Genomic DNA, 23,458 nt, shown 5'->3' with positions numbered 1-23,458 from the left:
CAAATGAAAACACGTAACAAACAAGTGGGGGGACGCGAGGGACCGTCACCACCATGGAATGGAGGTACGAAGTCACGGCCAGTCAATGGGTGAGAAGAGGACAGAAGTTGAAGCATGTTCATAAAACAGGAGCATGCGGGATACAATACGACAATGGAAGCCACGCAGCTGTGTGTTTTCGAAAGGTACCGTCGGGCAAGCGATGAGGCGTCTGCTTACTTCGTGTGCTGATTGTGACCACCTAGCGTATCCTATATGCCATCGACACCTTCCTGTTTCGACTATTTTTGGAGCGAATACGTATTATATTTAGAATTGTTAGTAGTGCTTAAAAGTCGGTGTATTTGGCGCCCCGACGTTTCATGACACTCCAAAAAAAGTGAACATCCCACGAAAATCGGACAGCTGACAAAGCTACACATGCTTGTTCACAGACAGTTGCAGTTTCAAGTCGAGCATACATACACATTTTGAATAGTGTTGTTCAAAATATCACATGTAAGTATCTCCGTCTTTCGCATATACTACTATTACACAGTAAACTCCTGAACCAGCTGTGAGCAGCAAGGTAGATTGAAAGATACCCAGTTTTCTTCCAATCATATATATAGTTCCTTGTGCTATGGGGATAATTCTATGCGCCTCGCTGTTACACAGTTTGAGTCCAGTTTTTCGTCCAAGTGACATTGATAGTTGGGCCAGTCGACATCTTTGATTCTAAACGTATGAGATGGGTAACATATATGTCATAATCGCATTCTATTGATGATAGTTGAATGTCTGCGCATGAGACTGATTCGAATTTACCGAGACGTACTACTGGGTGCTACAGAGATGGAATACGAATAAAACCCTCCCTGTTTCTGCAATTTTGCTGTATTTCCAGGCTGTGAGCCTGATACTGCCACATTCCGTACGACATTGGTATCCGAATAATTAGCTTGTGCTGGTCGGGAAATTTGTGCGTCCCAGTCGCAACAACAAGCGGTCAAATAGCATTATTAACGGCAGGTGAAGTGTAATGTTGTTTTCTTTCTTCCGCCCTTGGCTGTGTGTGTGGAGATAAGCGAGGTCATTTGAATCCACGTAGCTTCTACGTCTTTTCTAATGCTGTGCGTAGTTCCGAGTGTACGAACTACGAGCACTGCGAAAAACCTGTTCTTGATATACTACCTACGTAGACGTATGGAGCTCTCTCATTGGTCAAGCCTTCAGAAGACAGTCACGCCACCCGCTGTCAGTGAGTGAGTAGTGACGTTGTAACCGTAAATAACACAGGGACACACATACCGTTTCAAGTACACGTGCAGACATGATTAACTTAATCAAGAAAAATTTTGCGAGAAAATATTTCAAGAAATATGTTAAAACGTCACATTTTTCTCTTGTAAATGAAAGACTTTCGATTTCTTAGTAAGAATGCCCGGAATTTGCAGTAGTAAACATGTTTCAAGGCCTATACGCGAACATTTTTGGCTACAGTGATTGTTTGCGAATAGAAAGGTAAAGGTGGGCGAGCAGTAATATAAATGCGAGCATGAAGCGCACTTGTGTACAACTTGCGATGAGTGCATAAGTGATGTTGCTGTGCTCAGTCGTACAGTGTAAAGATGTCTCTAAGCAAAAATATTCCTCGGTGCAGTCAGTGCATCTGTATGTCAAAAAGGTATTTGTGTTTCTGCAGTAACTATCAGTAGCCATTTACTCTGTTATAAACAATATTTAGAGATAGGCTGAAGAAATTACTCTCATGAAATTGTGGTAGGCGTGATAATCCGAAATGCTAACAGGATTTCAGTTAATAACAGTCGTGTGCTTCCGGAAGTTAGTGAAGTATGGTTAAATAATTTGGCATAGCAGTCACTACTGCTACGAAAGATGATGATATGCTGTCGTCTTCAATGGTGTAATCTAATCCGAATGACACAAATATGTGCGCCTCACTGTCACGATTGACAGTGAGAATGTACGTCGTCTGCTGCAACAAACATGGCGAACAAATTTATTGTAAGCAAATTGAGGAAGGTGTTAATAGTGAACCAACCCCTCGCTTCCGTCAGTTGTTCACAATACCGTAATTAATTTAGGTTAAAGGTACATGTATTGATATAATAGAGCTTATACATTGTTTTTGGGATACGGCAGATGACGTTTACCAGGCAGAAAACTGTAACTTCCATACTCGTGTCAAATTTGCGTAGTGGTGACATTATTCTCTTAATATTTAACGTTATATCGATTGGTCACAGGTACACTGCCTGTTTTCTTCCAGACAATACGCCACTCGTAACCCCATTCATGAAAGATCTACATCAGTTGACAATGAAAAGCTGCTCGGATCAGCCTCGAAGGACATGCCCACAAATCATTGGAAACTGCTTAATCAACTGAAGGATTTTGTAACGAAGACACCCATTAACAAAGGTTTATTATTTGTATTGAATAATGAATGGGCGAAAGTTCTTCAGAAGATTCCATCACTTCAAAATCAGCTGAAGAAACAAGATACGTCGACCATATCACAGAGTTTGCAGAAGGTTACCACCAAGGAAAGCAGTACTCAGGAATTAGCAAATGTTTTGGAGGGACCGAACAAAAAGCAAAATGAAATTCGAATTACAGATTCGTCACAAGAAGTGCTGCCAAAATGGAAATCATTCAATAAAGCAATGTCAAAGGTATGGCAATTAGTAACACTGTATTCATAATCACGGATATATGTAAATAACATGAATATGTTACAAAGCCTGAAAGCCACTGCTTAAATGTAGCATAGAGTGTAGCATAGACTAGTGATTCTTGATTGGCTTGTTTGCATTATACACTTTGTAAAATAATTAAAATCATATTATTGCCCTCTGAAGATTTGTCATCATGCTACAATGAAAATAAATAACTCTATTATACACGAACACTATGGAACCATAGGAGTATGTTTATGAAAATGGGTCAGGAGGTTGGCTGTGGCCTTGCTGCAGGAACTGTTATGGCATTTTCCCTTAATGATTTAGGAAAATCACAGGCAACTTAAATCAGGATGGCCAGACAGCAAACACTATTCTCCCAAATCAGAAATCAGTGTCTCAACAAATCTGCACTGCTTCGTTAAGTTGGTTCCTACTGTACATTGTTCTCTTGATCATAAATAACTTGCACAAAATATTTTATACTAAAAACAGTTTTGTAGTGCACAAACTGTGGATGCCTGTTGGTGATTCCAGCACCAAGAATGTGCACAGCTCCGTGTCGTCACATCAGTCCGTCTGGAAAAGTGAGTTGAGTGAGATGTTGAGCTCAGGAGAACAAATAATCTTTGTATAGTATGCTGCAATTTTGAAGCATGATTTAGCTGTCATTTCAAACAAGTGTATTTAAGCAATTTGTTTCATCACTTTTGGCAGTTCATTACACACCTTTGTTTTGAGTTTTTGTAAGTGAAATCCAAAAGTGACTTTTGTTCCATGGTTATGGATAAAACTATTAGTGAAACACTTACTGATGTTTTCTGTGATACACACAACAAATTGATAATGTACTCACTTGGTGCATTAAGGATACCCAGTTTTTAAAATAGTTCTTTACAATGAGCCCAGTTACTGTTCCAAAATATTATTCTCGCAGCTGATTTATTACAGTTTGAAACTATGTCAATGTTTCTGTCTTTGATCCCCAGAAAGTAATCCCATATCTTAGAATTTAGTGCTTGTAGGAGCAGTGTATCACCACAAGACAGTGGCTGTTACTAGCTGCTGCTAGAACCCAGAGAGCATAACATGCTGACGACATTCTTTTTGCCACTATCTTTGTGTAATTATTCTGGATGTTATTTGTCGGATCAGTGTTCATCTCTAACAACTTAGTGTTTGTTACATAATCTGTGGGTTTATCATCTGTGCTCAATGTGATAGTCGTTTGCCCCTGTTTGTGCTGAAAGGCATGCCATTTGTTTTCCTTATGCTTATTGTCAATTCTTTATATACAGCCCACTCACAAACATCATTGAGGGTGTCACTTGTCTTCCCTGTTGGGAGTTCTGGTGTTTTATCAGTAATTACGATGTTGCAGTCATCAGCAAATAGAACTTTTTCTTCGTGTCTTAAACTGTCCTGAAGGTTATTGATATTTATTAAGAACAGAACTCAGACTTCACAGTACATGTACTCCCTAGTAAAGTTCACTGTCAGCAAAGTACAGTGACTAACTAAAATTACAGTTGTTTTTTCACTAATGTGAAAGTTTTGTAAGTACTGTAAGATCCAGAGCCAACTTTTAAAGTGAATGCAACAAAAAGTGTGAAACATTAGCACATACACTGCTACAAGGATCTCTCCTCTATCAGATACAAGTGCTCACATTCTGCTTCATAATAATGTGTAATTATTTGGTTATTCAGTTATTTAATTATTCAATTATTTGCACATTATGCAGATCACAACTGTTATATCTTGATATGATTTAGAATGGGACAGTTTTAGAATTATTATTCACATACCTGGTGGATAATATGGTAGTGTGATAATTGATGATTGTCTTAAGCCACTTCTTCTTCATACAGTAATTCACAATGAACTGTGAATCATAGCAAGTCTGTGCATCGCTCCCGTAGCGATTGTAAGGAGAAGATTAGACTAATTACAGCAGCCATTGGAGCATGTAAACAGTCGTTCTTCATGCACCCCATACATGAATGGAACAGAAAGAATCTCAAGTATACTATCTGATCAAAATATCCAGGTGCCTGCTAGTCGAGCTTAATATGGGCTGTGTGCATTGTTTGCTTTTGCTTGAATCTGCTGGGGACACTTTCAGACGTGTCTTCCTCGACTTCAAAGTCACTGAATTAATGTGACCAGCCCATTCTACTAGTGCTTTTCGACTGATACCACAATACTTCCAGCCTCCTTTTATACTGGTGGGTCCACCTCTCAAGGCATCTAGTGGTCAATTCTACATTATGTAGGGGTATCTGGATACTTTTGATCAAATGGTGTAACTGATGCCATGGGAAATACCCACATCCATGCATTTGACAGTGGTTTGTAGAGTGTGGCTGTAGATGTAGATTGCAATAGTGGTCTGCAGAACATGGAGACAACTAACTGCCTGACCACATATCAGCCTATCTATAACATTCATGTTCTTATCAATATACACATAATTAAAAATATCCTGTTTCACGTACAAATGCCTGTGTGCTGCTTTCCTTTGTAATTCCACTGTGAGAATTAACTAGAGAACTTAGGTTATAAGGCTATATTTTAAGTGAGGTTGTATTTAAAGTGAAACTGATTATTGATTCTTAGGAGGGCACCCACTAAAGGCATCAGCACAACAAAATAATTTGTAATTGATCAAATATCAAGAAAAATAAATAAAAAATTGCAAAATTTGTCTGTGTTTTTAACCCATACCCCATATTAAACAAGCACAAAATCATTACCCTTTAGGCGGAGGGGGGGGGGGGCCAGGGGAGTGCCTAATTTGCAAACTGTGAGTGGAATGCAGGGGGGGGGGGGGAGTAATTTTTGCTGTTAAATCAGTTACTATGTCTTCTCAGAGTGAAGGTAATATCTCACTACTATGAAAGCTAGAGAGCTGAGCATGAGATCTGGCACATGGCAGTCAGAAGTTCATGTTTACTCTCATTTACTTTCTACACAATTGTAACAGTGTCATATTGTACCATGTGATTATGTAAAGCTTATAGATGTTAAGTTCGTAAATAAACTGAGCAATAATATAATCATAACATTATTGCCAGTAAAATGATTGTTGCAACGCTGACAAAAGAAAGATATAATGTGAGAAAATTTGCCAAAACATACAGAGAATATTATTTCTCATATGTCAAAGTATGGGTTGATGGGTTTTTTGACATCTTTTTAGACAAACACCTGTATCGCATACCACCAATTAATAATAAAAAAATAAAATAAAAAACTGTATGGAAGAAAACTATATTTAAATTCAGAAATAACACTGAGAGGGACTTTTAAACCTAGAATACTGAATTTTGAATGACCCTGTGCTGAAAAAATTGTATCTGGAAAAATGTTGTTGTTGTGGTCTTCAGTCCAGAGACTGGTTTGATGCAGCTCTCCATGCTACTCTATCCTGTGCAAGCTTCTTCATCTCCCAATACCTACTGCAGCCTACATCCTTCTGAATCTGCTTAGTGTATTCATCTCTTGGTCTCCCTCTACGATTTTTACACTCCACGCTGCCCTCCAATACTAAATTGGTGATCCCTTGATGCCTCAGAATATGCCCTACCAACCAATCCCTTCTTCTAGTCAAGTTGTGCCACAAACTTCTCTTCTCCCCAACTCTGTTCAATACATCCTCATTAGTTATGTGATCTAACCATCTAATCTTCAGCATTCTTTTGTAGCACCACATCTTGACAGCTTCTATTCTCTTCTTGTATAAACTATTTGTTGTCCACGTTTCACTTCCATACATGGCTACACTCCATACAAATACTTTCAGAAACCACTTCCTGACACTTAAATCTGTACTCGATGTTAACAAATTTCTCCTCTTCAGAAACGCATTCCTTGCCATTGCCAGTCTACATTTTTTATCCTCTCTACTTTGACCATCATCAGTTATTTTGCTCCCCAAACAGCAAAACTCATTTACTACTTTAAGCGTCTCATTTCCTTATCTAATACCCTCAGCATCACCCGATTTCATTCAACTGCATTCCATTATCCTCTTCTTGCTTCTGTTGATGTTCATCTTATATCCTCCTCTCAAGACATTGTCCATTCCGTACAACTGCTCTTCCAAGTCCTTTGCTGTCTCTGACAGAATTACAATGTCATCGGTGAACCTCAATGTTTTTATTTCTTCTCCATGGATTTTAATTCCTACTCTGAATTTTTCTTTTGTTTCCTTTACTGCTTGCTCAATATACAGATTGAATAACATCGGGGATAGGCTACAACCCTGTCTCACTCCCTTCCCACTGCTTCCCTTTCATGCCCCTCGACTCTTATAACTGCCATCTGGTTTCTGTACAAATTGTAAATAGCCTTTCGCTCCCTGTATTTTACCCCTGCCACCTTCAGAATTTGAAAGAGAGTGTTCCAGTCAACATTGTCAAAAGCTTTCTCCAATCTACAAATGCTAGAAACGTAGGTTTGCCTTTCCTTAATCTATTTTCTAAGATATGTTGTAGGGTCAGTACTGCCTCACATGTTCCAACATTTCTACGGAATCCAAAATGATCATCTCCGAGGTCAGCTTCTACCAGTTTTTCCATTCGTCTGTAAAGAATTCGTATTAGTATTTTGCAGCTGTGGCTTATTAAACTGATAGTTCGGTAATTTTCACATCTGTCAACACCTGCTTTCTTTGGGATTGTGATTATTATATTCTTCTTGAAGTCTAAGGGTATTTCGCCTGTCTCATACATCTTGCTCACTAGATGGTAGAGTTTTATTAGGCCTGGCTCTCCTAAGGCTGTCAGTAGTTCTAATGGAATGTTGTCTACTCCTGGGGCCTTGTTTCATCTTAGGTCTTTCAGTGCTCTGTCAAACTCTTCACACAGTATCATATCTCCTATTTCCTCGTCATCTACATTCTCTTCATTTCCATAATATTGTCCTCAAATATATCGCCCTTGTATAGACCCTCTATATACTCCTTCCACCTTTCTGCTTTCCCTTCTTTGCTTAGAACTGGGTTTCCATCTGAGCTCTTGGTATTCATGCAAGTGGTTCTCTTTTCTCCAAAGGTCTCTTTAATTTTCCTGTAGGCAGTATCTATCTTACCCCTTGTGAGATAATGCTCTACATCCTTACATTTGTCCTCTAGCCATCCCTGCTTAACCATTTTGCACTTCCTGTCAATCTCATTTTTGAGACGTTTGTATTACTTTTTGCCTGCCTCTTTTACTGCATTTTTATATTTTCTCCTTTCATCAGTTAAATTCAATATCTCTTCTGTTACCCAAGGATTTCTATTAGCCCTCGTCTTTTTACCTACTTGACCCTCTGCTACCTTCACTATTTCATCTCTCAGAGCTACCCATTCTTCTTCTATTGTATTTCTTTCCCCCATTCTTGTCAATCGTTCCCTAACGCTCTCCCTGAAGCTCTCTACAACCTCTGGTTCTTTCAGTTTATCCAGGTCCCATCTCCTTAAATTCTCACCTTTTTGCAGTTTCTTCAGTTTTAATCTACAGTTCATAACCAATAGATTGTGATCAGAGTCCATATCTGCCTCTGGAAATGTCTTACAATTTAAAACGTGGTTCCTGAATCTCCGTCTTACTATTATATATATATATATATATATCTATAAAAATTTGGTTATAATAGAGGGAAACATTCCACGTAGGAAATATATATCTAAAAACAAAGATGATATGACCTACCAAATGAAGGTGCTGGCAGGTCGACAGACACACAAACAAACACAAACATACACACAAAATTCAAGCTTTCGCAACAAACTGTTGCTTCATCAGGAAAGAGGGAAGGAGAGGGAAAGACGAAAGGATGTGGGTTTTAAGGGAGAGGGTAAGGAGTCATTCCAATCCCGGGAGCGGAAAGACTTACCTTAGGGGCAAAAAAGGACGGGTATACACTCGCGCGCGCGCACACACACACACATACCCATCCACACATATACAGACACAAGCAGACATATTGGTCTTTAAATATGTCTGCTTGTGTCTGTATATGTGTGGATGGATATGTGTGTGTGTGCGAGTGTATACCCGTCCTTTTTTCCCCCTAAGGTAAGTCTTTCCACTCCCGGGATTGGAATGACTCCTTACCCTCTCCCTTAAAACCCACATCCTTTCGTCTTTCTCTCTCCTTCCCTCTTTCCTGATGAGGCAACAGTTTGTTGCGAAAGCTTGAATTTTGTGTGTGTGTATGTGTTTGTTTGTGTGTCTGTCGACCTGCCAGCACCTTCATTTGGTAAGTCATATCATCTTTGTTTTTAGATATATATCTATAAAAATATAGATAGAAAAAAATGGACAACAATGGGCGGGACTACAGAACATGGGAATAAGTAGATTTTATTTAATCGTATGGCAAGGGGGGGGTGGGGGTGGGGTGCCCTCCCTCCGCGCTCCCCTTCGGGCACACCATTCGCTGGGTGCCGGTCTTTCAGTTTGATGATACTTCGGTGACCTACAGTCAATGAGGATGATAGGATGATGATGCTGCTGCTGCTGCTGCTGCTGCTGCTGCTGCTGCTGCTGATGATGATGATGATGACAGAGCAAGACCCAATCGCTGGGCAGAGAAAATTCCCTGACCCAGCCGGTGAATCGAACCTAGGCCCAGAGGATTGACAATCCGTCACGCTGACCACTCAGCTACCGGGGGGCGGACAATAAGTAGATGTCCAAGAAAAATTAAAATTTTAAAGTCAGTAGTGACCGCTGCTCATGTGTCTAGAATTAATAGTAAAGTACATTAATATTTATATATCCCTCCAGCCATCATCATCTGAGTCTTCCTCTGCCAACCGGAAAGGCTCCAAGAAGTCAAACAAAAGTAAACAGTCTTCTCCTTTGCTGACTCGAAGATCCTCTTTGATGGTGTCACCATATGATAGCCGTGTAGCAGCGAGTCTTTGATAGCTGGCGCTTGGCAGTCGCCGAGGTGACACCGCTTCATGTTTTCCTCATCATGACTCTCCAATGGAACCTCTGCAATCTTGGATCCAACAAAGAGGATTTATGACTGCTCTTAAAATCGCAGTGTCCACTTGTTCTCTTCCTTCAGGAAACAAAATTGCATCCGTACGATCTCTTGCACTTCGTGCCGATCTGTTTTTTTTTAAAAGAATTTGTCAGGTAGGCGCGAACACAATCCTGACTTCCAAAAATTATGCACCCGAAGGACACATTTTCTTTTCTTTTCATTTCTTTTAATTTTTTTGTTTTTTATTAATATTACATCATTACGACATAACATCTTTACAACAGTACATGAACAGAATTTTTGACCTTCCCCCCTGAAGGTGGCTCATGGGGGAGTCATGCTGCTCATACAGAATGATGATCATAGTCAATCCATCTTCCTGACTACCTACCTTCAAGCTGTTGCAGTTTGCCTTTTCCTTCCTCACTTGATTTTTCCCGTTGTACTATTTACGTCCCTCTGTCTTTCGATGTCACCAGGCCAGACTTCCTCTGGCTTATTGGGCAGCTAAGTCACCCCTTTGTGCTGCTTGGTGACTTTAACAGGCACCATCCCCTTTGATGTTCTCCCAGAAGCTATCCGAAAGGTGCCCTCTTGGCTGACCTTCTCAGTTTACTTAACCTCAACTGTCTTAACACAGAAGCACTCATGTTCATTTCAGACTCCACATGTACCTTTTCCCCTTTGGACCTATCCTTTTGCACTGCCGAGCTTGCCCATGTGTTGAGTGGCCCGTTCTCTCTGATAGGTACGTCAGCGATCATTTCCCGTGTTCTGTCCATTTGCTGACACCTACCCCACCTATGTGCACACCCAAATAGCAGCTTACTATGGCTGACTGGAGGCTTTACTCCTCCCTGACGACCTTCGATGAACATTTCCTTGGTTGTGATGACCAGGTAAAAATCTTAAATACATTATCCTTTACTGCCGCAGAACATTCCATTCCTCGCACTTCCTCTTTACTACGCCATGTCCTGGTCAGAGGTGTGCCACGACGCAATTCATGCATGGAGATGTGCTCTCTGCATTTTTAACCATCATCCTATGATGGCAGACTGCATTCATTATAAATAGTTGCGTGCACAGTAACGTCGTGTTCTTCCAAATAGCAAAAAAACTAGCTTGATTTCATCCACTAATTCTTTTAACAGTTCCACTCCCACTTCCTTTGTATGACGGCTCTCTGCGACAAAGATCCATTCTCAAATTTCCAGCCTGACAGTCGCAGACAATGTCATCGTAGACCCTATTGCTATTTCCAACACCTTCGACCGCTGTTTTGTGGACATTTTGAGCTCCTCCCACTATCACCATGCGTTTCTCCATCGGAAACAAGAGGAAGAGGCTCGGGCGATACCCTTCTCTGTTCAGTCGTGCTGCCTTTACAGTGAGGGAGCTAGATCGTGCCCTCACTTCATCTCTATCCTCCGCCCTAGGGCCAGACGTGTTCACATTCAGGTGTTGAGCACCTTTCTCTTGCAGACAAATACTTTCTGCTTAATAAGTACAACCGCTTCTGGACAGAGGGCACGTTTCCCAGACTCTAGCATGAAGCCACTGTCATACCCATACCCATAGCTAAGCCTGGTAGGGACAAAGGTCTTTCTTCTAACTACCGGCCTATTTCTCTTACCAACTGCGTTTGGAAGATGATGGAACATGTGATTCATGCCCGGTTGGTATGGTGGCTAGAGTATCGCAATTTGCTAACCACTACACAGTGTGGATTTTGAATGCGCCATTCTGCAGTTGACACCGAGCGAGGTGGTGCAGTGGTTAAACACTGGACTCGCATTCAGGAGGACGACGGTTCAATCCCATGTCCGGCCATCCTGATTTAGGTTTTCCGTGATTTCCCTAAATCGCTCCAGGCAAATGCCGGGATGGTTACTTTCAAAGGGCACGGCCGACTTCCTTCCCCGTCCTTCCCTAGTCCGATGAGACCGATGACCTCGCTGTCTGGTCTCCTTCCCCAAAACAACCCAACCCTCTGCAGATGACCATCTTGTCACTTTGTACACCCATATCCTGAATGGTTTTCTGCAGAAATCCCAGATTGTGGCCATGTTTTTCGATTTGGAGAAAGCCTACGACACCTGCTGGAGGACAGGCTTCCGAGGCTGCGTGCCTTGTTTCCTTTAGGAATTCTTAAAAGACCGAGTTTTCAAGGTACGTATGGGTTCTGCCGTGCTGGACACCGTTATCCAGGAAAACAGTGTGCCTTGAGCGTCGTCCTCTTTGCTATCGCCATTAACCCTATAATGGCCTGTCTCCCGCTGGACATCTTCAGCTTCCTTTTCGTTGACGATTTTGCCATCTACTGCAGTTCTCCGTGACTTGTCTGATTGAGTGCCGTCTTCACCGATGTCTTGATCGATTTGCTCATGGAGCATCGGCAATGCTTTCAGTTTTTCACTGTCAAAACCATTTGTATGAATTTCTGGCAATGCAGTCGGTTTCTGCCACCGTGTTTATGTCTTGGCCCTGTTGCTGTTCCATTCATTGAAACTACGAATTTCCTGGAGCTCCTCCTCGATAGGAAACTTTCTTGGTCCTCCCAAGTGTCTTACCTGGCAGCCCGCTGTACGCAGTCCCTCAATGTCCTGTGTGTCCTCAATGGTGCTTCCTGGGGAGCAGATCGAACGACCCTCCTCTGTTTGTGCCAGTCCCTTGTCCATTTGAAACTAGACTATGGGTGCTGCGTTCATACATCTGCACATCTGTCACTCTTACACTTTCTCAGAAGTATCCACCGTTGTGGCATCCATTTGGCCACTGGTGCCTCCCACTAGCCCAGTTGAGTGTCTGTCTACAGAAGCTGCTAAACTACCACTGTCCTACCGTTGTCGCTTTATCCTCAGCAGATATGCATGCCATTTGTCTGGTACGTGTTGCCACCCATCCTATGCCTCCTCCTTTGACGCCTGCTTTGATCGCCAGTATGGGGCGTGTCCCTCTTCTCTGTTACACCATGGAGTTTGCTTGTGGCTCTTGCTACGGCAGCTTAACTTCATGCTACGTGCAACTTTCCCAGTGGGTATAAACCCTTCACCACCTTCACTTCGTGCAGCGGCCCATGTTCACCTTGGCCTTCATTCACTTCCTAAGGACACTACTCCAGCCTCACTCTATCATCTTCAGTTTCACGACATTTGCACGGAACTTCACGATAGTACCTTTGTGTACACTGATGGCTCTTGGGCTGACCGTGGTGTCAGGTGTGCCTTCATCATTGGCACTGATGTTTTTTGGTATTGGTTTCTGGAACACTGTTCAGTATCTACAGCAGAGCACTTCACCCTGTACCAGGCCACACAGTACTTCCGACGACACAGGCTTTTTAACTGCGTCATCAGCTCTGACTCTCTCAGTGCCCTTCAAAGACTGTGTGTGCTGTATGCCATCTATCTGTTAGTGCAACGGGTCCAAGAAAGCTGTCACTTGCTCACTCTTGATGGAATCACTGTAATATTTATGTGGGTTCGTGGTCATGTGAGTCTGACAGGAAACGAGGCCACCGACACTGCTGCCAAGGCTGATCTGTGTGGTGTTGTATGTCAACAAGTGATGACACTTTGGCATCACAGTTGGCCCTCACTTCATGGGAACAAGTTCCAGGTTATCAAGCCTCTCCCAGCGGCTTGGACAACCTCCTCGTGGCCCTCTCACTATGAGGAGATCATTTTAGCTAAGTTGCGTATCAGGCACTGTCTTTTTAGCCATCTCCATTTGTTAAGTGGTTCTCTTCCGCCACTTTGTACTCGTTGCGCCCAACCTTTGACAGTCCGCCATTTCCTGACAGAATGCATTTCTTGTTTGTGTTTGCCATCTGAATTATCGGCAGTTTTTGCAAATGGCACCCAGGCTGTCAACCGCATTTTACTTTTTATTTGTCGTAACAATATGGCAGCCATTTCATTTTTAGTTCAGGACCTCCATTTCTCTATAGCGTATTTTAAAGACTTTTCTCCACGTCCGTCTTTTTAGCTGTCTTCTCTTCTGTTGTTTGGGATTAACGTGTAGTCATTTGAACTCCTCTATCTTCATATTCTACAGTTCTGACGTGGGCGCATATGACCCTAGTTGTTTTTGCACACTAAAACAAAACAAACAAACAAACCCTAAGGAAACCCCAAATTACAGTCCCTCAACTACATAAATTTGTCAGAAAAGTTTGTGATTTTTCCCTTCTACCATATTGCAGTAATTTATTCAGCTGTATTCTGTGATCTACACAGGAGCTCCCAATGCTTCATATAAGCTAAAAAGAACTTATTAGCTGTTCCTGCCGCCTAACTGTAAGTTTGTGGAAAAGTTACATTTACTTATGTAAACAACATTTTTTTTGGTAACATTTTCAATTTTTTTGAAGAGACCAGAAGTGGTAATTAGCCTATAGTTGTTGACTTCCTTTACTTCCCCTTTTGTATGAAAATGTGTAAGACTGTTTGGAAGAGAACTTCTTGAATGGATGGAAGTGTTGTGAAAGCAACTACCTACTCAGTTACTGCAGAGTGCGAAGGCTGTGACAGTCATAATATTCCGTGACATCCGTTTATTGTATAAAAAGTAGAATTTACTTAGGAGAAACAGTGAAATTAAAGGGAAACTGGCTGGATGGCCAATAGGCCTATTTAACGTTATCAACAGAATGACCTCCTCAGTGCCATCCAGCATGGATTTCAAAACTATCAATTGCATGAAATCAGACTTCACTTTTTCCACTTGACAATCTGACAATCATGGGTCAAGCTTCAGAGTGAAACTTCTTCAGTGTAATAGAAATGGCCGTGGTCCATCCACATTTTGACTGTGCTACAGACGTTTCAGTTGGGAAGCCTTTATGCATCCCCCATATAGTTTTGAACTTTCTCCATGTGATTTCCATAGTTTTGGAGCCATGAGGAAAGACATTCATAGCTGTCAGTTCATTTTGAATGTAGTAGTGTCTGTCTGGGTACAATCATATAGGCTACCGAAGTCATTTTTCCCTGAAGTCATTGACTATCTTGTCTGTCTTGTCTCACAGTGGGGTAGACATATTAACATTTTTGGTGATTAGTTTTGAAATGATAAATAGTTAATGTAGTTTCTTTCCATCTGTCTTGTTTCCATTTGACTGCCTCGTAATATTAACACTTTCAACACTGCCCTCTTTACACCCGGCACTTGGCTGTGAACTGGCATATTTAATGGATGTTTGAAATTAGATTGCAAAGAACAGAAAAATGATAGGAATATGGTTCTTGCATCATTTAAAAGGAAAAATGAAGAGCTTTACATGAATGTGAGTTTATTTTACAATATAAAATACAAATGAGTGTTATAATTAAAAAAAGAAAACACAGAAATATAGTGGATAAAAAAGTTTTGCATGATCTCTCTCTTGAGTAATGCCATTATTACTTTATCTAAATTTAAAACAAAATATCACTGGACTGTCTAACTGCAGGTACCTGTAAACAAGAGTATTTTAATAGTGCAGATGTAGTTAGCCTTTGTGGGAAAATCCTGGAAACACTGTGGGACGCAAACTCCAATGCCACAGTCCTTGCACCACCATCTACTTTCCTTCCTGATGCTCTTACCCGTCTCTTTCTTCCCCTGTCTGAACATACTTTGCAATACCTAGTAGTATTCACCATGTTTGCAGTGGGTGGTACCTTCTCTGGACAGTGCCTTGCAAATGTCCTCTCAGTTTGTGAGGATGAAGCGGCTTGTTGCTGAAAAATATTTCTGCCCTTCACAGCCAATTTCTTCCCCACTCTGTGAATAAAGTCTACTAGGGATACATTCTTCCTAGTGTTCTTTATATAAAATAAAACTGTTGACAGTTGACACGATAAACAAGTGGAAAAACAGCTTTTACCACCACCTCAAAGTTTTTCGGGCAAACGGATAATAACTGGAGAACTGATCTGCTCTGTCAATCCCAGCTTTATTCTTGTTGTAATCAATAATAACGTCTGGCTGTACAATTTATGCTATTCCACCTTTGGCCCTAACTTGAATACTAGTGCTGGTAGACCTATGCTTTGTGGAAAGACAAAAAGACATCTCGTTTTAACTTCCACTTCACTGCCAAGAGATGGTGTTTCCTTTGAAAAACTATTTTTGTTTTTTTTGTTTTAGTGCTCTGAATATTCGTCGCAAACCTTTCCTGCTTTTCATTACAGTTCCCACTCCAAGACCTTTATTTTCCCACAACATGTCCAAAAGAGATGGACTGGTGTAGTACCTATCCATATAAATGCAGTGTCCTTTGCCAAAGTACTGTGTACACAACCTTTTTACAAGGCCCTGGATACTATTGTCAACACTGCCTGCAGAACCTGTATATACATCACAGTTTAGCATATAAGTAGTTGATGAATCACAGAGAGCATACAATTTTATTCCCTATTCATTGGGTTTGTTTTTCATGTATACTCTGAAGCTTGTTCTACCACGAAAGGGACACATTGCCTCATCTATTGTCAGATTCATGCCTGGACGAAAAGTAATTTTGCTTTCATTCACAAAGAAATCAAAAAAAGGCCTCACTTTGTGAAGTGGGTCGTGCTTTTCTACGCCTCTGCTAATGAACGTAGCATTGTCATTCAAGTGTAATACCGACAATGTAGTGCAAAATCGATAGTGACTCAACAATTTACTCGCAAATCCTGTCTGCGGAAACGGGTCTGTTGACTAATAATCACTGAATTTCGGCAATTTGATGACGCACATATGCAAAATAATACTATGAGACCAGTAAAGCTCTTGCAATTTTACTGCAGACCACTTATGCCAGAGTTTATTTTCAGGCTACCTTTGCGTTTCATTGTCGTAATAACGTTACCAGCGTACAGATTCATTTCACTTTTGATGAGCCGAATAAGGTCGTCTTCAAAGAAATAACTAAAATATCGAAGCTCCTCAGTGGCATCTGAAAAATGCTATGCTACGCTGACTACTTCCTGGAAATCCGGCTGATCGTCTAGTTCCGACAAATCTTGCTCTTTGTGCTCAGTGAGCCACACACGACCAGGTACCACAGATGGTGACTGATGGTCTGTACCATTGTCTGCATAGAAAAAAAAATAATGCTAAGATTGGTACTAAAAGGTACTAAATGCAAGTGAAGTAATGAACATTACTCACAATACAAAATGCGGTACCGTAATGAACTCTTCACTTTATGAACAATTGAGACACATACATACCTGAATCATCAATTGAACTTTTGTCTGGAGAGTACGAATCCTCTTTGTCAGAATCGTCAATTTCAGATCCTGCATCTCCATAAAGAATATCTAAGATCTCTGCCTCCATCAACTTGCTGCGCGATATTTTTACGATCTTAAACACCTGTGAATGAACTGCAGGTAACTTCGTCTTTGTAGTGCTCACAGCCGCTCCCAGGGTGAGATAGCCGATAAGTGCTTACCACTTGCGGAAGAAGAATGAAATACCTTCACATTAGTTAACGAAACTGCTTCGGAGACGCACTAAATGCACTTACGGAGCCAAATAAAGGCTCGCCCATACGGTATACGGGCCCCGTCGTCAACGTCAGGGCGGCCGCGCCCGTATGGCGTATGGGTGCCGCGCTGTAAGTGTTAATGAAATTGCAATCGTATGGGATGTTAAACAAAATTTGTAATTGTATTAAGGATTTCTTGGTGGGAAGGACACAGCATGTTATCTTAGGTGGAGAATCGTGCACAGATGTATAAGTAACTTTAGGTTGCATGGAAGTGCCTTGGGATCATTGCTGTTCTTGTTATATGTAATGATTGTTTAGAACAATATTAATGGTAACATCAAACTTTTTGCATATGATTCGGTTATCTGTGTTGAAGTACCGTGTGAAAGAACTGCACAAATATCCAGCAATAGAAACTCCAGGTTGGGATGTCTACAATGTAAGGAAAAAGATAGATTTCTACTTACATTAAGGATGAACATTAAGTTGCAGACAAGCACAGACTGGTCCGAGCTGCCGGAGTTGGTAGTCACGTGTGCCTGAGGTATGCTTATTTGTGTGACTGAATAGTGTGTGTTTCTTTGTCTCTTTCTGATGAAGGCTGTGGCCAGCCAAAAGCTAATGTGTAAGCGTCTTTTAATTGTGCCTGTCTGCTACTTAAAATGTCATCTTTACGGGTAGTAGCACACAATCTTTTCCTTGCATTGTTGCAAAAATATCCAGTCAGATCATGTTTCCAACTGGTGTGTGGCTTGGCATCTTGCTTTAAATTTTCACAGTGTAAAATTTTGCACTTCACAAAATGACAAAAAAAGTTGTATGCAGTGACTACAGTGTCAGTGAGTCATAGTTGTAATTGGTCAGCTCGTACAAATGCCTGGGTATAACAGTTTCCAGTTTTCACTGGAGTATCTTACAGGTCCCTACTAGCTGCCATGCTACATTGCTTAGATTCAGCTACTTTTTCTGAAAGAATTATAGGCATCTGAGCAACATAAAAATCAGGAAGTTAGTATTTTTGTTTTTCCATTTTTTATGTCCTATGGGGCAATATTTTGGAGTAACTGTTTGTATAGGCCATACACAAAAGAGAGTAACTAAATTTATGTATGACGTTCCCACACAAATATTTTCAAGGCATTTGTTCAAACATTTAGGACTTTTTATTTATTGGTTGATGTGCACACTTATTTGTTGATGAAATTTATTTTCAACAATTGTTTGAGTTTGAGACTAACAAGTACCAAAGAATACTGTACTAGAAGGGAAAATGATCTGTATTGTTCTCTGTTGCATCCTATATGGTCAATTCAAGGCAATAAAAGCCTGGCACACAGCACTAGCATTTCTAAATGCAAATTGAAGTTCACTGTGTGAAATAACTATTTCCACATGTAATGGCACAAAATGACATTGGCTAACATTTTGAAAATAACATACTATTTTTATCATATAAACTATTTGAAATTTGGTGGTAATGCATTATAAAGTATAAGGATTATAGACAAAAGTATTCATAACTGTAAGTAAAACCATCAAGTGAGGAAAAAATGAATACCTTTTTATACTTTATTTTGTAGAAAAATATTGTTCACCATTACATTGAATGTCACATAAAGGGAAAGGGATAGTACTAGAAATTATTATATTGTTATTATTATTATTACATTTTTGCAAAATGGAAAACTATAATTTTTTCTTCTGGACACATTCACACCTCTGAAAATTGGTAAGTTCTACCATCTGATGTTTCTGGACATTCATCAACAGCAAGTGCAAGGGGATTGGCCACTGGGCAAACATCCTCTAATTTGGACCAATGAAATGATGACAAAAGTCTTGAAAGATGCATAAATTATCTGGTAACATCACGTTCCATTGTATTTACTTCAGTGATTATCAGAAAGTACTACAGAAGGTATTATTTTTGAGCCACATATGTTGATGAGATAAAATTTTCTTCTCTCACAAAGGACATCAATTTTTCTTTGAATTATATTTCCATGTGAACTCCTCATCACTAATAAGCCTCCTTGCTTTCACTTACCCTATATGACCTAATAGCTTAAATTTATGGAAATTTCTGGATCTGGGAAGTGTCAGAAGTTCTGTGAAGCATTCTGCAAGGTAACGATGTGTCTGGTCTGCAGGCTCTTCAGACGTAAAATGAAACTTGAGTTTGGTAATGTTAACATTATGAACTGAAAGAAATCTGTCTCGAGTAATATTTGATTTCCTGGGATTCTTTGTGTAGTGTTCATGACTTAGGGGAAGAACATGCTGTGATTGAAGTGCCCAGGTAGTGAAGGAATATTGTGTGTTATTAAGTCTAATGAACGGAATACAAGAACGCAGTTTGTTGGGATATGCGGCACACTACTTGGTGCAGGCTGAAAAGTGAGTCACTGACAGTTGCACTGAAATGTTCATACACTAATGAGGTCCGTAAGGCCACAGGCGGCAGTGAGCGATAGGGTGCTCAAGGATGAATGAAGTTGATGAATGCTGTGCTGAGATACTACTTGTTGGCATGGTAGTGTGAACTCCAGTTGATGAGCTGCTAGGCACAGATGGCTTAAGCCTGTAGAGCAGTCAGGCGGTGACCTAAATACTTGACTGGCAGAAGGAAACCAAGGGAGGCAAATAACTCGTGGAAGTGAGGTAATGCCACAGTGGAAGCATCATTAGTGGAAGCAAGGCTGGCATCACACTATACCATGGCAGCTACTGGACGTTTGGTTGAAAATGACTCGGTATGTGTCTCTTGATACAGACTGTTTTCATCTAATCCCCAAAGAAAGTATCATGTGCACACCGGAGCTGTGGCAACCTGCAACACACTGTATGGTTGGTGGCTGTGGCATATATGGTATCCAGAGGATTCAGCAGCCTTTCCCTCTGTAAGGGAGAGATGGCAGAGCCATCTCAGAAATGATCTGGCATCCGAAGGGAGAAGGCACCCCTTTGTAGGTTTTCCTGGGAAAATAACTTTTGATACTCTTCTTGGGTTTGCAGTCATGTCAGTACTATATTTTGAGAACCCAACTGGCCACTGTTTTGAGGTGAGATGCTGCTTTTGCTGAATGGCATTGCACCGATGCCATGCTGGAGCCTATGCCCCTTTAAAGGCCAGCAAAGACTATTTCGTACATGTGCCAAGTGCTGTGAGTGCTGCCCCCACTGCAAAGAGCAAGAGCAGTGCTGGCAATGGTGATGTTGATTAAATCAAAGACTGTCATGTTTTAATGCATATCAACACAAGGTTCGACAACTTGCTCAAATGATCGCCCTCGTCCCTATTAATAAGATTATCAGCTAACCTAATTTCGGTTCATTTTGTGAGAACAGAGTTCTGGTAATGGGAAGTGGTAGCAGCCACCTGTGTCTTATTATTGCATGTCTCTCAGCTAAGCAATGCCCTGCCACCACAGACCTTTCAGATTGTTGTAAGCTAGCATGGCAGCTATGTTCTGCACACTTGTCTTCAGCAGTATGAATAGTCTGACCAGTGAATGCTTTATCACAGCAGAATGGAATCATAAACACCAGTGTTCCTTAGTCACAGATCTTTTTTAATATAACCCAATTGAATTCTAATCTTGGCTGCCAGACAGAACCCCGTCTTGATGTTAAAACTTCTTAAAATGCTCCCTGTTTTGAATGATATGCTCTCAGCATGTTTGTAGGGAATGAACTGACATAGGTTCATTTTGATGTACTCACGGTGATGGTTTGAACTCCAAAGCATGAGTGGTATGCCTCTCAGAGGATACATTCTTTATAAATATAGACTTAAGTGTTCAGGTAAGCTTCCTTTATCAAATATGGTATACACTCTTTGCATCAGCATTGTAATAACTCTTCTGCATTGATATGATGGGTAACAGTTTGTCACATCTTGGATACCAGTCAGTATGCATAGATTTGTGGTGAATACAATGCCCCAGATTACCATTGTTTTGTTTGTGGACAAGAACGTCCACAAATGGGAGCATGCAATTAAGCTCCATTTCCATTGTAGACTTATTGGTAGGATTGAAGGGAATTAAAATGTTCCAATAATAGTTATGGATGGCAGCTCCATGTGGTCATATTAAAATGATTTTGTCATTGTATCTCCAGAAACATGTTGGTTTCAAGACTGCTGTCCTCAATGCTCTATCCTCAAAGTCCTCCATAAATTGACTAGCAACTATGGGAGATAAGAGGCTACCCATAGCTGCTCCATCAGTTAGTTGATCTAACTTTTCATTCAATTCCGAAAGTTTCAGTCCACTGTTGACAACCTGACCCTCCTAGAAGTGGCTATTCAGCAGGCTTTCCTCAGTCAGCATCACTGTGTTGGCATATTCTTTGATATTAGTAAGCCTTACGATACTACTTGGAGACACAGTATTCTCGCACAACTGCATCAATGGGGCTTTTGTGGCCACCTCCCCATTTTCATTCGGTCTTTCCAGTCTCAGCGGTTTTTTCGGACCCGAGTTAGTCACACACTGTCTGATCGATTTGAGCAGGAGAATGGTGTCCCCCAGGGCAGTGTTTTAAGTGTTACCCTCTTTGCCATAGCCATCAACAGTATAACATCTACGGTAAGGAGTCCAGTACAGTGCTCCTTATTTGTGGATGACTTGGCTGTTTTATGTTCCTCATCCAGTGTTGCAACGGTGAGCTGACAGTTGCAACTAACAGTGCAGCCGTTAGAGGAGTGGGCTGCAAAAGACGAGTTTTCTGCCAATAAGTGTGTGTGTGTGTGTGTGTGTGTGTGTGTGTGTGTGTGTGTGTGTGTGTGTGTGTGTGTTCATTTTAATCATTCTCGTCATACTTTTAATTTGCCTGTCTTGCACATAGGGGGCACTATCCTACATTTTAGAGACACAGTGCGGTTTGTGGGCTTCTTTTCTCTCTCCAGATTGTCATGGTTGCCACACCTGCGAGACTTGAAAGCCAGAACCCTGAAGGCACTGAACATGCTCAAGTGCCTTAGCCACATATCTTGGGGAGCAGACAGGGCGCGTCTTCTTCAGTTTTATCGCGCTTTCGTGAATTCGCAGCTGTACTGCGGGTGCACGGTGTATGGGTCAGCGAGGCACTCTTATTTGCGGATCCTTGACGCTGTCCACCATGCGGGGATTCGACCGGCCATGGGTGCTTATCAGACTAGTCCCATACCCAGCCTCTGTGCTGAGGTGGGAGAACTGCCACTTACCATCCGGTGTCAGCTCCTGTTGGTGCGGCATGCTTGTAAGTTTCTTGCAGCTCCAATTCACCCACTCACCATATTGTTGCTCGTCTGCTTTTGGAGCGCCTTTTTTCCAACCATCCACAAGCCACAATGCCATTAGGGATCCATGTGCAACATGTGCTGGAGTCCTTTGGTGTGGAGGCCGTACAGCCCCAAATCCAGGGTTTTAACCGCCTGCCACCATTGTAACTAGAGAGGCCCAGAGTGATATTAGATTTGGTGCGTTACAAGAGAGATTGCACTCCTGCCACCGTTTTTAATGCAACATTTTCTGCCATTTTATCCGAGCACCAAGACTATGTAGACATTTTTACAGATGGGTCGAAACAGGAGGATTCTGTTGGTTGCTCTGTTGTTTTTACAGATCGTGTCCTCAAGGTCAGACTGCCTCAAGTATTTACTGTCTTTGATGCATAATTGTCTGCGATCTTGAAGGCACTGGAGCAGATGAGATGCTCTTCCCATCCTAAATTTCTTGTCTGTTCCGATTCACGAAGTGCCCTTCACTCATTGTAACATTTGTATCCAGCAGATAAAATAGTCTAGAACATCCAGGACGCCCTCCTCCAACTACAGCTTTTGGGGAAGGAGGTGGTTTTCTGCTGGGTTTCAGGGCATGTCGGCATTGCTGGGAACAAAAGGGCAGATCCCGCAGCCAAGGAGGCCTGTCTTGATCTGCAAGTATTTCAGTGCGCCATCCCCCTGCACGCACTCACCACACTATTGAGCTCACGAGTCATGCGTCGGTGGGAGGATGAGTGGTTGGAAATGACTGACAATAAGCTCCATTTAGTCAAGCCCACAATGCGAGTGTGGTACTTCTTTCCAGCCCCATACACAGGATGAGGTTCTCCTCACTTGTCTTCGGATAGGCCACAGTCCAATGACGCATGGCTTCCTGCTCCGGCGAGAAGACCCTCCAATGTGTGGTACTTGTGGCATCCAGCTCACTGTGTACCACGTTTTATTGGACTGCATTTTATTTTCTGACCAGCGGGCCGCAGCTGACTTAACAGCGGATATGCCATCTCTTTTAGGAAATACTCAAACAAATGTGGTTAAAGTTTTAAAGTT

The 23,458-nt window shown here is 41.5% G+C and overlaps 1 protein-coding gene across 5 annotated transcripts in view; it reads left to right on the top strand.

Annotated features, from left to right (window-relative positions):
* Window positions 1–1,190: 1,190 nt before the first annotated feature.
* Window positions 1,191–23,458, top strand: part of LOC126473421 (calcium-independent phospholipase A2-gamma-like) — an 84,319-nt gene continuing 62,051 nt past the window's right edge. The window contains exons 1-2 of one of the 5 annotated variants that reach the window (XM_050100453.1): window positions 1,191–1,240; window positions 2,273–2,678. In XM_050100453.1, coding sequence (XP_049956410.1) covers window positions 2,355–2,678 — 324 coding nt within the window. In that variant the 5' untranslated portion in view covers window positions 1,191–1,240; window positions 2,273–2,354. The other 4 variants (XM_050100448.1, XM_050100449.1, XM_050100452.1 and 1 more) reach the window with 4 other exon arrangements.

The sequence above is a fragment of the Schistocerca serialis genome, chromosome 4 (genome assembly GCF_023864345.2).
Source record: "Schistocerca serialis cubense isolate TAMUIC-IGC-003099 chromosome 4, iqSchSeri2.2, whole genome shotgun sequence".
In the NCBI taxonomy this organism is placed as follows: Eukaryota; Metazoa; Arthropoda; class Insecta; order Orthoptera; family Acrididae; genus Schistocerca; species Schistocerca serialis.
The sequence above is the reverse complement of the archived record's forward strand: the minus strand, read 5'-3'. Positions and strand labels throughout refer to the sequence as shown.